Source organism: Salvelinus sp. IW2-2015, unplaced genomic scaffold (genome assembly GCF_002910315.2).
Source record: "Salvelinus sp. IW2-2015 unplaced genomic scaffold, ASM291031v2 Un_scaffold16356, whole genome shotgun sequence".
NCBI lineage: Eukaryota > Metazoa > Chordata > Actinopteri > Salmoniformes > Salmonidae > Salvelinus > Salvelinus sp. IW2-2015.
Genome location: NW_019957548.1, coordinates 245116 through 261612, shown reverse-complemented (window position 1 = coordinate 261612; position 16497 = coordinate 245116). Strand labels below are relative to the sequence as shown.

Here is a 16497-nt window from a genome sequence, read left to right as displayed (position 1 = left end):
CCTTGTCTCAGGATGGTAAGTTGGTGGTTGAAGATATCCCTCTAGTGGTGTGGGGGCTGTGCTTTGAAAAAGTGGGTGGAGTTATATCCTGCCTGTTTGGCCCTGTCCAGGGGTATCATCGGATGGGGCCATAGTGTCTCCTGACCCCTCCTGTCTCAGCCTCCAGTATTTATGCTGCAGTAGTTTGTGTCGGGGGGCTAGAGTCAGTCTGTTATATCTGGAGTATTTCCCCTGTCTTATCCGGTGTCCTGTGTGAATTTAAGTATGCTCTCTCTAATTCTCTCTCTCTTTCTCTCTTTCTTTCTCTCTCTCGGAGGACCTGAACCCTAGGACCATGCCTCAGGACTACCTGGCATGATGACTCCTTGCTGTTCCCAGTACACCTGGCCGTGCTGCTGCTCCAGTTTCAACTGTTCTGCCTGCGGCTATGGTACCCTGACCTGTTCACCGGACGTGCTACCTGTCCCAGACCTGCTGTTTTCAACTCTCTAGAGACAGCAGATACTACTGTGATTATTATTTGACCATGCTGGTCATCGATGAACATTTGAACATCTTGGCCATGTTCTGTTATAATCCCCACCCGGCACAGCCAGAAGAGGACTGGTCAGCCCTCATAGCCTGGTTCCTCTCTGGGGTTCTTCGTAGGTTTTGGCCTTTCTAGGTAGTTTTTCCTAGCCACCGTGCTTCTACACCTGCATTGCTTGCTGTTTGGGGTTTTAGGCTGGGTTTCTGTACAGCACTTTGATATATCAGCTGATGTAAGAAGGGCTATATAAATACATTTGATTTGATTGAGTGGCCCAGCCAGAGCCAGGACTTGAACCCGACCGAACATCTCTGGAGAGACCTGAAAATATCTGTGCAGCAACACTCCCCATCCAACCTGACAAGAGCTTGAGAGGATCTGCAGAGAAGAATGGGAGAAACTCCCCAAATACAGGTGTGCCAAGCTTGTAGCATCATACCCAAGAAGAATTGATGCTGTAATCGCTGCCAAATGTCCTTCAACAAAGTACTGAGTAGAGAGTCTGAATACTTATGTAAATGTGATATTTCCACCCCAAAAAGTATATACATTTGCAAAAATGTCTAAAAACCTGTTTTTACTTTGTCATTATGGGGTATCGTGTGTACATTGATGAGTGAAAAAAAACAATTGAATCAATTTTAGAATAAGGCTGTAATGTAACAAAATGTGGAAAAAGTCAAGGGGTCTGAATACTTCCAGAATGCACTGAACCTCCATACGCTTGCTTTGTCACTTTTCTATTTTGTATTTTGGCACTGCGCCAGATCCAGTCCATGTAAATACAATAACAGCTGTATCTTTTAGTATCCTTCGGTTTTCTGTCCCCATAATTTCTGATTGCATATCGCGCTCATGGCCATTGTTGCTGAAGTGCTTGCTACACACACACGCAGTGATGCAAGGTTGGCTGCAGGAGTATTTACATCGTCTTTACTATTTCGAATTCCTACTAATCATCTTCTGCATCTCTCCATCTTTTAGCAGAAAACAGTGACATTTGGTGCCTTCTTCCCTTGATTTCCTGTATAAAGTGCAGCCAAGGACCGAACACCACCTTGCTATTGCTGCCATCTCTTTTCCCACTTTGCATAACTAACTTTAACTATGATATGCCTAACTATCAACTTTTGCACCAGCTCCTGCTTACTCCAACGAAACTTGAATCTGTGACATCAAGCTCCATATAAGGGCATATCTATAATGTTTCTACATAGCAGGGTCTCCCCCACATGTGCAGTTGTTACCCATCTCCGCTGCTGTGGCAGTCTGCTACATAAAATACTGATATCAAATAATCATAAATGTTTTAGGTGGAAAAGTACACATTTCCTGACTGAAAACCAATAGTACTTTTGACAAAAATAGCTATTTCAGCTGCACGCTTTCAATAAAAAACTAATTTCTGATTCATGAATTCACTGGCAACGGATCAAAGTGATGCCTGGATCCAGCAATGCCTGGACCCAGCAATGCTAGTCACGTGACCTGTTTTTGTAGCTGTTTCAGTACAGCACTACAGTGAGAGAGGGGGAGAGGACAAAAACTCCACTGAACTACTTTCAATGTATGGAATCACTTGGAAATTTCAGGATTTTGGGTAAACTTCTCCTTTAAAGGAGATAACTACCAAAGAAAACAGAACAACACACAAATAGTGAGTTTCAGTGAGAAATAAACTCCAGGTTCAAGGAAACAGCATGTTAAACAGCATGTTAAATTAGAGAAATAGGAGTGGAACAGGGGGTATCAAGAGATTAATTCAAACACAAGGAAGTGAGAGGAGAGAAAAACAAGCTAGGACTGACAGGAATTGGTACAGAGTAGTAGGAAGGGTTGCAAAATTCCCAGGATTCCCAGTTAGATTTCCAGAACTGGGATTTCTGAAAAACTTCTGGGGAACTTTGGGAATGTTTCGGGAATTTTGCAATCTTGGTAGTAGGTCCTATTTGACTCACTGAAACCGTTGATGTCCTGGCTGCTGGTGGAGAAGGGGTCGTCCTTGTGCAGAGTGCTGACTTTGGTGGTGCTCTTATCAGCCGTGCTCACCAGCCCCATCTCCCTCTGGGTGCTGCTGCTGCTGGCCGTCTCCTTCTGTTTTTTGGCCAGTTTCCTTCAGCCGCCACCCAAAACAAACAGTGTCACTCAGAGACAATGGTGAAGTTGAAGTACACACATCATACAACAGACTTGTACTACACTATAAAAGGTAAAGGAGTAAAAAGTGAAGAGTGGCCATGTTACACATTGTTCAGTATCTAGTATTTTGTAACTAAATCATTTGGGCTAATTTGGTGCCTTTCAGGCAAAAGAGAATGCATTCTGTTCAATAATCTGCAGTGATTTATTCCATGTGGTGAGATCACTATTTCTGGACTGTGATTGGGGAATAAAAACCTCGTAGTCATAGTGACTGATGGTAGATTTGGCCAATAATATTTTTGGGATGTCTCAATGATATTATAAAGAAACGTGTGGATTTCAAAGTCAGAAGTTTGCCATGTGGAACAAAGCAAATCAGGAACTTAATTTGACAGTTCTGAATGCGTAAAAAGCAACAGTAGCTTACCAGTTTACTTGAGCTTGAACGGTATTCTAACAAATACTTCACTGTAAGTCAGTCTATTTCAAAGAACAGTTTGAGACTACAGAATGTAACCTCTATAACGACCTCACTCATTTCAGACGGACTAATAACTGCAGTAGGCTTCAGAAGTTGAACACTTAGTCAAGGCTTCCGTTATTGTAAAGGTGTAGGTCTGTGTAAGGCCTGTTGATGACTATACTGTAGCGTTGCGCAAAAACATATTCCTTGAAAATCAGTTGGAAGGACTAAGGTTGATGCTTTAGCTCTTGTAGGTAAATGCATTCAACAGAATTAGTTAAGGAAATGCTGTCATTTATGAGCTGTCTTTAAAGAGGGCAGGCCTTGTGGAATATGGAGGCGTGATAGTCATTTGCAAACAAATGCGATCCTTTGCTTCCTCAGCAGCTGGGGTTGAGGACAGAGGCAAATGCTGCATCGGCGAAACCTCAGTCAAGAAGCAATAACAGAAGGGTCAGATCTGTAGGCACCTCCACTTTTTTCCAATTATGTTTCCAGGTCTTAAAATTGTGGCAATAAGGAGCTGTGTCTGATATTGCTGGCTGTTTGTGTGTGCGAGCGAGCGTCTTTGTGTGTCTGTGTTTGTATGTGTGTGAAGGTAGTGGGTGTGGTGGACATGTGATGTGCTTTTACTTTGCTGTCACGGAAAGAGCCCTCTGAAATATTTTTTCTGTAATCATTTTGACATCATTATTTCAGGCAGACCTTTCCTCCAATTTACAATGTACTTGTACAGCTGCGCTTCAAATTTCAAGTATTGATTGGTGGCTATAGTGCTATTCTTACTTTGAAAGTGGGCAGAGGAGGAATGGTAGTGGTGTGGAAGAAAAAAAGAAGAGTCGCAGAGATGAGGACATGGGGCTCTAGTATTAAAGAAAAAGAGTGAATGATGGAGGCAGAAAGAAATATACTCTAACAGGCTGACAGATAGAGGGAGAGGGAGATATTGGGAGTGAACTAGAAAGGGAATAGAAGGTGTGATGTAGTGAGGGAGAGAAAAAGAGAGACAGCAGTAAGGGTATGCCCTGTTCTCTAGTGTGCAGCACACCATTTCGTCCTCTTTGCTATGGGTCTGACTTCTCTCCCTCTCTGCACTGTCTGTATGGCCTTCTGTTGGCTCTAAACATGATTGCTCCACCACATTCTATTAGGCAAGCATACTATTTTGATCCAATCTTTAAATATTGAACTAGCCCAATAAAATGTATGTAGTGGAGCTATTATTTACCTTCATTTATACAGGTATGTCAATTCAGAACTAATTATTATTTATGTACAATGGCAACCTGTCATGTGTGCGGACCCTACTTCATCTGTAAGTTGTCTTTGGCCCAGCACTTCTTAAAACAAGTGATGTGCATTTAACTACACAAACTCCCACAACACCATTCCCAAATCTAGGCTTCCATCATATAAAGAACCTTCTATAATGTAATGATGTATAGATTAAGAGGCCAGGAGGCCTCCCTATCATGTCTGTCTGTCTTTTATCATAACAAATCAGTGCTCAGAATCCTCTCACTTCCCTTCCTGCCATCGAAAGGTCAGCGATATCTCCTAATTACAAGAGTTCTCTCAATTGTTCAGCCTATTGGATATTCCTATAATAGACTAATTTAAATGACAAATTCCTTGCATATTGGTAAGTGGCAATGGAGTAAAGATAATCCATATTTAATGAATGTCAAACCAACACTTCATTAAAAGTAAGGTTACCCCACTGAGGATGGCCTGCATATCATATTGTGCTTTATGGCACTGGCTTTGCTATTTATAGGTTGCACCTCCATCACTTGTGGTATGCCATTGTATGAACGTTCTCAAGCCGCCCTCTATCGGCGGTGCCCTAAAGTGGTGATAAGCCCCGTCATTCTGGACAGAGGCTAACTACGATGGCATTGCTAAAGTAGTCAAATATTTTGTAGGAAACAACTTTGCCAGCATTATCATGTCGTCAAATTTACTTTAGACAGATGACAATGTTGTTATTAGCTAGCAAAGTTCGTCAAAAATATGCTAACATTAGCTAGCTAAAATACGGTGGCCTCCCCTCAATCTTAGCTAGCTAGCGTTATACTGCATCTAAAGTCAATCTGGTGACATCAAAATGATGACAAAAGCTTGTCCTACTAATTATTAGCCTCCTTTTGAATGCCATTGTATTTCCAAGCCACTGTAATGCACTTGTGATGAAATCTTCATCAGCGCTCATTGACGATGCATTGAGTAGAATGCTCAGTCGGGCATCAGTCCAAAATGAACATTCAAAACAATATTGTGATGAAACATGCAACCCACCAAAACTCAAATTAGAGATGGGCAAAATAGCTTTTAGTTTCAGGGCAGTGGAGTCCTGGAACTCCTTGTCAAAAGGTTCCAAAAAAAACTTGCCAAATAGTTGTCTTAAGAGATTAATTCATAAAATGTATTGAGCGACTAGAGTGGTTCTAAGAGCTTATTGTAGTCGCAAGCTCTCAATATGTTACTGTATGTTGTACTTCAATTCATATGTGCACATTATGTATGTATGTGGGGGAGGGGAAGGCGTAATATGTACAGGTAACAGGAATGTGGTTCTTTTGTGTTTTTGTGCTTTTACTTTGCTTTTGTTGTTTTTCTAATTTCTGTATGTTTTGTTTTTTTTTAACATTTCTTAGGACTCTTGGAAGATTAGTCATTGGGCTAAACAAGATCCTTATAAAACAAAATAAATTACAAATGTGTTATCATTGGTCATACACGAATATCAGATCTCATCTGCTTCTGACATCCGTCACATCATACAAATTATAATGTAAAACTCTAATATTCAATTCTATCACAGGAAAGCAGTTATATTACATTAGTCTTATAATGCATATGCAGGACATGAAGTGTGCTCACCGAGAAACATATCCAGCTCAGTTTTGAAAATGTTCATTACAAAACTCCTTTGAGAGACAGTGAGTAAGCGGCCAGCCGTGTGGGTGAGGTGAGTAAGTCAGCATGCGCTTTAGCGGGATGGGTGACGCGGATGGTTCTTCACAGCATGGTTAACATGCAACACTCACTCAGTCACTTGCGTGCGCACACACACACACACACACACACACACACACACACACACACACACACGAAAGGGATAAATAGAGGTCTGAAGGAATGCCTTTTGGAAAGAGTTAGTGTGTGAATTAAGTAAGTAAGTAATTCAGTTTCTTGTGTTGTAACTTCTCCTGGCATTGGAAAGTAAGACTGAAACCTCAGAATGGGTGATGCAAATAGTTTTTAGGGCTGTTTTTCAAGCAAAGACTGGCTTACAAAATTCAGAGTAGTGCAAAGATTGAGGCTAGTATATTTTTTTCTGTGAAACACTATTGTAGGACCCCAAAGAGAAGGCTCAAATTAGAGAAAGGCTTGACTGCATTGATATTGTTAACAATATTAATCATGTGAATAGGAAAATGTTTTTTCAACTACACGTCCGAGAAGAGTGTCTCAGTGTTGTGGCCTTTACTAGCCTGTGGGCCTCCTACTCAACCTGCAAGACTGCTGCTCAAGAGTAAGCTCCAGGCAACGGCTGCTGGGAATGGATGCATCAAATGCATCAACATTTCAAGAGCTTCAAGGAAAAAAATACATACAGCTGCAGAACTGTGTTTTCCAAAACCCTTTAAATGCCTGAAACATCCCTGATCCATGCTTCTGCACACTCGTCAATAAGCAAACTAAACAATTCATCCGTTATGAAATATAGCCGGCATTGTAATAGCCATCAATTTAATTGCATATATTAAGCGTAAAGTAGTAATTTCTTTGAAGGTTCAAGATTTCTGGCAGTTAAGTCTTCATGATTACTGTTTTGCTATGTTAGGAACTGAACACTGATATGTCTACTGCAGTTAAGCATTTTCGCTTAAGACAGGAAAGTGGTCTTTGCACCATGCAGATATAAACTACATAAAGCCTTGAGAAATTGGGAAACTATTTTCAACTAGCAGCAGTAATACTCGTTAGAGACGGCAAACAAGATGTGCAATCTCTTTGCAGCATGAAGCAAAAAATTAAAGGTCTCCATAGAAACACTATTTGACCATTTGAAGCTATAAGCTAAGTCCTGGGCTGATGCTTAGTATAATATACACGCACAGCTTGTTATTGACTCCCCCTCAAAAAATGCCTACAAAGGACAAGTTACAAAACATTATACATGGCTGAAGACGTTCTTTTTGTAGGTGTTGAGATGCTTTGTCCACCATGGCATTTCTGATTGAGAAAAAAATGTAGTATTGAAGAACTGGCCATGAAAAAGGCCCTAGATCTAAACATTAACACTAACTCTCTAGTTGTAGAGTCTGTTGTATTCAATTTTGTTCCATAAACAGTAACTGAACAAGTGTATGTCTATGGGGCTAAGAGGGGGAATTAAAATAGGCTCAGTGGTTTAGTAATATAAGAACATTGAGAAACAAGGATAATAAAAAAGGTAAATATCAAAATTGGGAAAGGGTCTTTCCTTAAATGCTACTTACAGGTAATAAGAGTAGGAATATGCATTTCTTCTGAAACATGAAGGTAGACCAGTGGGACAAAATTGAGCACCCAAAAAAGGACAAACAGATTACATTAGTTAGTTCTTTAGCATCCGCATCAAGGAGAGCTGATGGAGAAAAATGTCAAGAACGGGTTAAAGACATTGATTTGCTGCTGGCCTGTTTTTTTTGGTCTGTCTGTCTGTCTACAGTCTAATACTAGTTAAACCAACCTTCCCATTAAGTTCTGCATGTGCCTATGGTCCACCAGTCTATAGTAAAGGCTGGACATTTGGGTGCTCCTATACAGTTGCACATATAACCAACAGTACGCTACTCATACCCCTGCAGCCATTTCATCAAAGAAAGAAATACACATAATTCACCCGCATATAAAGAAGAAATAGCACATCTGGCTCCCAATAAAATTGAAACTCCTTGAGAGATGGAATTGTCTGAACAGACAGTGGGTGGCTGGGAAAACAAAAATAGGAGAGTAGGGATGGGAGGAGGAGTGGGAGTAAGAGGAAGGGGGTATGTTTTAATGACATACTGTTCTGCCATTCTGTTTAGTGAGATGGAAAGAGAAAGCGATGCTACTGTTGACACTTTGACTGCTTTAGGAACTAAATCAAACCTGAGTGTTGAAATTAGAGTGTGCTTGCGTGTGTGTGCATGCATTCTGTTGGATTTCTCTAGGAAGGGTTCTTTTGAGAGGTAGAACATTCACAAATGACATGCAGCGAGCAGTGAGGAGTTAGCAAGCAGATGAGACTGAAAAGCAGATGGTATCTGTTGTTTCTTTTAAGGGTTTGTAGTTCCCAAACGTGTTGACATCAGATATATCAAATGAGTAAATGTGTGACAAATACCTACAGCATTCAGTACAACCCTAGTCTGTTCATAATAAGTAGCAATGTGTTTAGCATAGTCTTTTTTTATACAAATTGATACCCACTTACTACACAAACAATGATGTGTATTTTTTTTTAAAGGGGAAGTTCAGAATTTTACAACTTGGTGTTAGATGGTTCCTCAATCGAAAAAGTAGATTTCTTTAAACAGGCACAAACTTCAGCTAACTTTAGTCACCGGTAGCGAACAATCAATGGAAGTGAAAGGGGCAATTATAAAACAATTTTTAAATGGCCAAATCACCTTCATCCAACATCAAACCAAATATAGAATTGATTTCAGTTGACTTGGCCATGGAATTTTGACAATTGCCCCTATCACTGGGAAAAACCCAGTGGTGGTTAAGACGTGTAGATATCCAAGGTCTTAAAAGATATAATCAACATAATAGATCTGTATGTTCTGCAGTCAGATATAGTATTTGATTCAATGGAAAATTAGCCTCCAATCCTTTCCTCTGTTTTGACAGTCCTGTTAATAAGTTTGCGGTCACTTAGAAAAGTCCTTGTTTTTGAAAGAAAAGCACATTTGTCTATTAAAATAACATCAAATTGATCAGAAATACAGCGTAGACATTGTTAATGTTGTAAATGACTATTGTAGCTGGAAAAGAGTGCGGAAGGAACGTCTTCCACTTTGGAAAATTAAGAATTTTCCGAATATGTGACCCGTTTCAAGAAACTAGGCGTATGCGCAAGTCACGACTTCACAGGAAGTTTTTATTTTTATCCAAATGTGTTTTTTGGCAGAAATGCCTTCTGGAACATGTGAACTTTCATGTGCCTTAATAACAAACTTGTATGCCATCTGTAAATACCAATAAAATTGTTAAATTACGAGCCTTGTTGATTAAACCACAGAAAAAAGTGAGCAACCTTCCCACTAGCCATGATTGGCTGAGATAATGAGTGGGCTGGACATGCTGAGAGAGGTTCGGATTGGTCTACCATATTGAAGGCTTCTGTCTATTTTAGTTGGGGAGTCTGTTGGCAATCCTGTCGAACACGGCTTTAAAAATGTATAGTGTAGTGGAGCTGCATAAGTGTTACTCTCCACTTTCTGGAGGATCGAGTTTTGAAATCAGTGGAATTAGAGTATGATAGCTAAAGAGATGGAGAAATCACCTGTCACCTGTCTCCGGGTTATCTTCAAACTAAGGGCAACCGTGGTATGGCATTCCTGACAGGGAGACACGTCCATCATGCGAGATGATGTATACAGGTAAGATAGCTAGCTACATTTTCAGATATGACATGTTTCTAATTTTGACAGAAAGTGGTTTCATTTCAAGCTAAAGTGTACCGTTAGCTAGCTAGTTAACATTAGCTGGCTGGCTCCCTAGCTAACTTTACCTGTATGACGTTATTATTCGTATCCCAGAGCCGTTTGCTTTGCTAGTTAGAGCCTAACGTTAGCTAGCTAACATTGAAACTGGTTGGTTAGCTCACAGCTGATTCATGCAGGGTAGTAACGATGTATGTTCATTGTTGTTTAACTAGCTAATGTTAGACGGCTGGCTCGTTAGCTAATGTTACGTGTGTGATCTTACACGTTGTTTACCTAGCTACATGTCTTAAGCTAAAGTGCACAACACCCGTTGAATATGGCCGGTGTCAGTAAAGGCCATTTTCTCAAAAGTGAGTTTACAAGTTAATCAACTTTCAAAGCAGAATAACTATCCCATTGTTCCAAAAATGCAGTGAATGATATACCATTTTGTAGCTGAGTCTACTTTCATCCAATGTAAAAACACAATTTCAAATTGTGCTACATAAAACCAAATCCAGGTGGTGAGTCACAAATGAGGATCATATCTCTGTCAACTCGGAGTCTGACAGTGAGTTGGAAGAAGAGGATGAGATTGACCCTCAGCCAGACCCAGGACCAGCCCTTCAGCAGCCAGCTCATCAGCAGCCCGCAGGAGGAGAAATATGGATGTAAAAAAAAAAAAAAGTGAAATTGAATGGTCTTCTTGCCCAAGAAATTAGCCACCCCGCATGGCTGCTAATGTAATAAGGATGCATCCATGGCCGACGCGGATGGCGGTTACTCATGTGCAGGACATAAAGTATTCTTTTGAACTGTTCATCACAGACACCATCCAGAAAATGATCCTGGACTGCACTAATTTGGAGGAAAGGAATGTTTTCTGAGAGAGATGGAATGAAGTGGACCAAACTCAATTACATGCATACTTTGGGGTTCTTATCCTTGCTGGTGTTTTCAGACCCAATGGGGAATCCACAGAATCCCTGTGGGATGCAGAAACTGGCAGAGAACTTTTCCGTGCAACAATGTCTCTGGAAAACTTGCACATTTCCAGGACTATCCACTTTGATAACCGAGACACCAGAGCAGCTTGACGACAGAGACAAGTTAGTTGCAAGCAGGTCAGTGTGGGACAAGTGGGTGGACCGCCTGCCCCTGTCTTGCGACCCTGGACCCAACGTTACTGTTGATGAGAAGCTTATGCCATTTAGGGGCCGCTGCCCCTTCAGGCAGTGCATACCGTCTAAATCCGCAAAATATGGAATCAAGATCTGGGCTGCTTCATCATATGCGTGGGACTTGCAAGTGTATACGAGGAATCGAGATAGAGGAGCCCCTGAGAAGAACCAAGGGATTCGGGTTGTCCTGGAAGTGACACAGGGACTCAGTGGCCACAACATCACATGCAATAACTTTTTTACTTCATACAAGCTGGGACAGGAGCTCCTCAAGAGGAAGCTGACGATGGTAGGAACAGTACGAAAAAACAAGCCAGAGTTACCACCTCAGCTGTTGAATACACGGAACAGGCCTATCAATTTCTCTAAATTTGCGTTCACAGCTGACACCTACCTAGTGTCCTATGTGCCAAATAAAGGAACCAATTTGATACTCATGAGTACGCAGCATAGGGATGGGATAATCTGTGGCCAGGAACATCAAAAACCAGAAATCATAATGGATTACAACGCCACAAAAGGAGGGGTGGACAATTTAGACAAGCTGTTGATTGGCTACAGCTGCAAAAGGACAACTCTACACTGGTCACTTGCGATATTCTTCAACATCTTGGACATCTCGGCATACAACGCGTTTGTCATCTGGATGGCGTTGAACCCAGATTGGAAGAGAGGGAAGCTCCAGAAGAGACGGCTCTTTCTCGAGGAGATGGGCAAGGCATTGGTAAGACCTCAAATCCAGAGGAGGCAACATATCCCAAGGAACCCAGCTTCTGCAGCCATCGCGAGGAGGATTCAGGAGGATGCTGGTGTGCAATCCACACCGACCCACAGAACCAACAACTCCAATACCGTAAGTAAGTGAGAGTGATGTTGTTGCATGTGTGTGTGTCTGACTCTACTACCTTGGCCTGCTGTAATTATATACGTGAGTGAGATGTCAGTAAAATTTCTGAAGTAAATGTTTGCATAATTCTAGATTGCAGCCGGTAGCAACAAGAAGCGTTGCGATGTGTGTGGACCCAAGAAGGACAGGAAGACCGTACATATGCATCAAGTGCAAGAAATTTCATTTGCAACACACAAACTCTGCCCGGTCTTAATTTGTTTTCAATGGGGCTCATTTATCATTTCCATAAAATACTGTATGTAAAAATTGTAAAAATTGTTCAGCTCAAAACATAAAACATCAATAGTGATGAAAACCTTGTTTCAATGATATTCCACCCATGTCTGGATTATAAATGTTATTTAAAAAAACAAATAGCACTTTTATTGATACATGTGATCTAGCAGAGGTAAATGGCAAATATTAACCATGTATGCTGTCTATATTGCTTGTAATTGATTTAAGTCATCTAAGAATGAACTATTGTTACGTAAATTGTTATGGCTGTAATGTTTTAAAAACAATAATGTTATGGGTCCATCAGACCCGCGAACATTGGGTGAATAACAAAAACATGAACACCACACAAGGGTTAAGACATGAAGGTCAGTCAATACGGAAAATTTACTTAAAAGTTACTTAAAATGCAGTCGCAAAAACCATCAAGCGCTATGACAAAACTGTCTCTCATGAGGCCCGCCACAGGAATGGACGACCAAGAGATAACTCTACTGCAGAGGATAAGTTCATTAGAGCTACCAGCCTCAGAAATTGCAGCCCAAATAAATGCTTAAGTTTTCAAGTAACAGACACATCTCAACATCAACTGTTCAGGGGAAACTGCGTGAATCAGGCCTTCATGGTCGAATTGCTGCAAAGAAACCACTACTAAAGGACACCAATAAGAAGAAGAGGCTTGCTTGGGCCAAGAAACACGAGCAACGGACATTAGACCAATGAAAATCTGTCTTTTGGTCTGATTAGTCCAAATTCGAGATTTTTGGTTCCAACCGCAGTGTCTTTCTGAGACGCAGAGTAGGTGAACGGATGATCTCCGCATGTCTAGTTCCCACCGTGAAGCATGGAGGAGGTGGTGTGATGATGCTTTGCTGGTGACACTGTCCATGATTTATTTAGAAATCAAAGCACACTTAACCAGTATGGCTACCACAGCATTCCGCAGCGATTCACCATCCCATCTGGTTTGCGCTTAGTGGGACTATCATTTGTTTTTCAACAGGACAATGACCCAACACACCTCCAGGCTGTGTAAGGGCTATTTGACCAAGAGGGAAAGTGATGGAGTGCTGCATTAGAACCTGGCCTCCACAATCACTCAACCTCAACCAAATTGAGATGGTTTGGGATGAGATGGACCGCAGAGTGGAGGAAAAGCAGCTAACAAGTGCTCAGCATATGTGGGAACTCCTTCAGGACTGTTGGAAAAGCATTCCTTATTAATCTGGTTGAGAGTATGCCAAGAGTGTGCAAAGCTGTCTTCAAGGCAAAGTGTGGCTACTTTGAATCTACATTTTATTTTTAATCGTTTAACACTTTTTTGGTTACTACACGATTCCATGTGTTATATCATTTTTTTTATGTCTTCACTAGTATTCTACAATGTAAACTGCTGACTAGTACTGTATGTTCATGCAAAAAAAAATAGAGGCAGGGCAGTCAAAAACGTAACAGAATTTTTCTGTGTTCACTCAATGGAGCTGGAAACAACACTGAAATGGTGAAAATTATAATATAAATTTGAGTGTAAGAGCATTCCGGTCTTTGTCCTGTTGGAAAATAAATCTGAGAACCTGCTTCAGACTGCAAACAACCTTAGACTTGGGAGAAGATTTACAGTTGAAGTCGGAAATTACATCCACTTTGGTTGGAGTCATTAAAACTTGTTTCTCAACCACTCCACAAATTTCTTGTTAACAAACTACAGTTTTGGCAAGTCAGTTAGGACATCTACTTTGTGCATGACAATACATTTTTCCAACAATTGTTTACAGACAGATTATTTCACTTATAATGCACTGTATCACAATTCCAGTGGGTCAGAAGTTTAGATACACTAAGTTGACTGTGCCTTTAAACAGCTTGGAAAATTCCAGAAAATGATGTGATGGCTTGAGAAGCTTCTGAATGGCTAATTGACATAATTTGAGTAATTTGGAGGTGTACCTGTGGATGTGTTTCAAGGCCTACATTCAAACTCAGTGCCTCTTTGCTTGACATCATGGGAAAATCAAAAGCAATCAGCCAAGACCTCAGAAAGAAATTGTAGACCTCGACAAGTCTGGTTTATCCTTGGGAGCAAATGCCTGAAGGTACCACGTTCATCTGTACAAACAATAGTACACAAGTATAAACACCATGGGACCACGCAGCCTTGGTGCGAAAAGTGCAAATCAACCTCGGAAGCAGCAAAGGACCTTGTGAAGATGCTGTTGGAAACAAGTAGAAGAGTATCTATATCTACAGTAAAACGAGTCCTATATCGACATAACCTGAAAGGCCGCTCAGCAAAGAAGAAGCCACTGCTACAAAACCGCCATAAAAATGCCAGACTACGGTTTGCAACTGCACATGGGGACAAAGATCATACTTTTTAGAGAAATGTCCTCTGGTCTGATGAAACAAAAATAGAACTGTTTGGCCATAATGACCATCGTTATGTTTGGAGGAAAAAGGGGGAGGCATGCAAGTCAAAGAATACCATTCCAACCGTGTACCACGGGGGTGGCAGCATCATGTTGTGGGGGTGCTTTGCTGCAGGAGGGACTGGTGCACTTCACAAATAGATGGCATCATGAGGCAGGAAAATTATGTGGATATATTGAAGCAACATTTCAAGACATCAGTCAGGAAGTTAAAGCTTGGTCGCAAATGGGTCTTCCAAACGGACAATGACCAAGTATACTTCCAAAGTTGTGGCAAAATGGCTTAGGGACAACAAAGTCAAGGTATTGGAGTGGCCATCACAAAGCCCTGACCTCAATCCTATAGACATTTTCTGGGCAGAACTGAAAAAGTGAGTGCAAGCAAGGAGGCCTACAAACCTGACCTAGTTACACCAGCTCTGTCAGGAGGAATGAGCCAAAATTAAATTCACACAACTTAGTGTGAAGCTTGTGGAAGGCAAGCTGAAACGTCTGACCCAAGTTAAACAATTTAAAGGCAATGCTACCAAATACGAATTGAGTGTATGTAAACGTCTGACCTACTGAGAATGTGATGAAAGAAATAAAAGCTGAAATACTCTCTACTATTATTTTGACATTTCACATTCATAAAATAAAGTGGTGATCCTAACTGACCTAAGACAGGGAACTTTTACTAGGATTAAATGTCAGGAATTGTGAAAAACTGAGTTTAAATGTATTTGGCTAAGGTGTATGTAATATTCCGACTTCAACTGTATGTTAATACAGCGTGTCATAATTATTTATTTATTTTTATAGAAAAAGACAAGGCGACCTCATCCCAGGCTGCGTCTCAAAAGGCAGAGCTAAGGTGTATGTAAACTTCAGACTTCAACTGTACATTCCATCAAAGGTGCTGTACATTCCACCAAAGGTGCTTCTACATAGTATTGACTCAGGGGTGTGAATACTTATGTAAATGAGATATTTCTATATTTGCAAAAAGAAAGTCTAAAAACACTTTTCATTTTGTCATTATGGGTTATTGTGTGTAGATGGATGAGAAAACATATTTAATCAATTTTGAATTCAGGCTGTAACACAAAATGTGGAATAAGTCAAGGGGTAGCAATACTTTCTGAAGGCACTGAACAACTTTAAAGGTTATACTATGTAAACATGACACATAAATACCATTGCTGTATAAACACATCGGAAGCACATACACACTCGCGCACACGCTACGCATCCATATGAATTGTAAACATTTCATTATACCATGCACACATGCAATCATGCAGTGACTGAATGGACACTTATCTCACTCCGCCCATGTTGGGTGACCAGATGTCCCGGATTTTGTCAGACAGTCCTGCATTTTGGCCCCTTGTCCCACAACCAATCACGTCCCACATTTCATCAACAAATTAAAACATCTAATTACAATTTTTTTTTGATTTGTCCCATATTTCAGTCAGACATTCTAACCTGTCTCTTTTGCAGTCACGATATATACACCGAGTGTACAAAACATTATGAACACCTGCTTTTTCCACGACAGACTGACCAGGTGAATGCTATGATCCCTTATTGATGTCACTTGTTAAATTCACTTCAAATCAGTGTAGCTGCAGGGGAGGAGACCGGTTAAAGAATGATTTTTAAGCCTTGAAACAATTGAGACATGGATTGTGTATGTGTGCCATTCAGAGGGTAAATGGGCAAGACAAAAGATTTAAGTGCCTTTGAACGGGGTATGGTAGTAGGTGCCAGTCGCACCGGTTTGTGTCAACAACTGCAACGCTGCTGGGTTATTCACGCTATCAAGAATGGTCCACCACCTAACGTGGGGTGCACCTCAATATTACTAAGGTGTTCTTGATGTTTAGTACACTCAGTGTATATCATAAAGATATGTACTAGTGATGTTAAACCCTTCTCCAATTCGTTGTTGAGATC

General features: G+C 40.8%; 1 protein-coding gene across 1 annotated transcript in view; it reads right to left on the bottom strand.

Annotated features, from left to right (window-relative positions):
* LOC112080517 (protein tyrosine phosphatase receptor type T) overlaps nucleotides 1-16497 on the bottom strand; it is a 265993-nt gene that overhangs the window by 78050 nt on the left and 171446 nt on the right. The window contains exons 11-12 of the mRNA XM_070442613.1: nucleotides 7643-7672; nucleotides 2488-2642 (exon numbers count right to left, since the gene is read on the bottom strand). Coding sequence (XP_070298714.1) covers nucleotides 2488-2642; nucleotides 7643-7672 — 185 coding nt within the window. The remainder of the gene's footprint in view (nucleotides 1-2487; nucleotides 2643-7642; nucleotides 7673-16497) is intronic.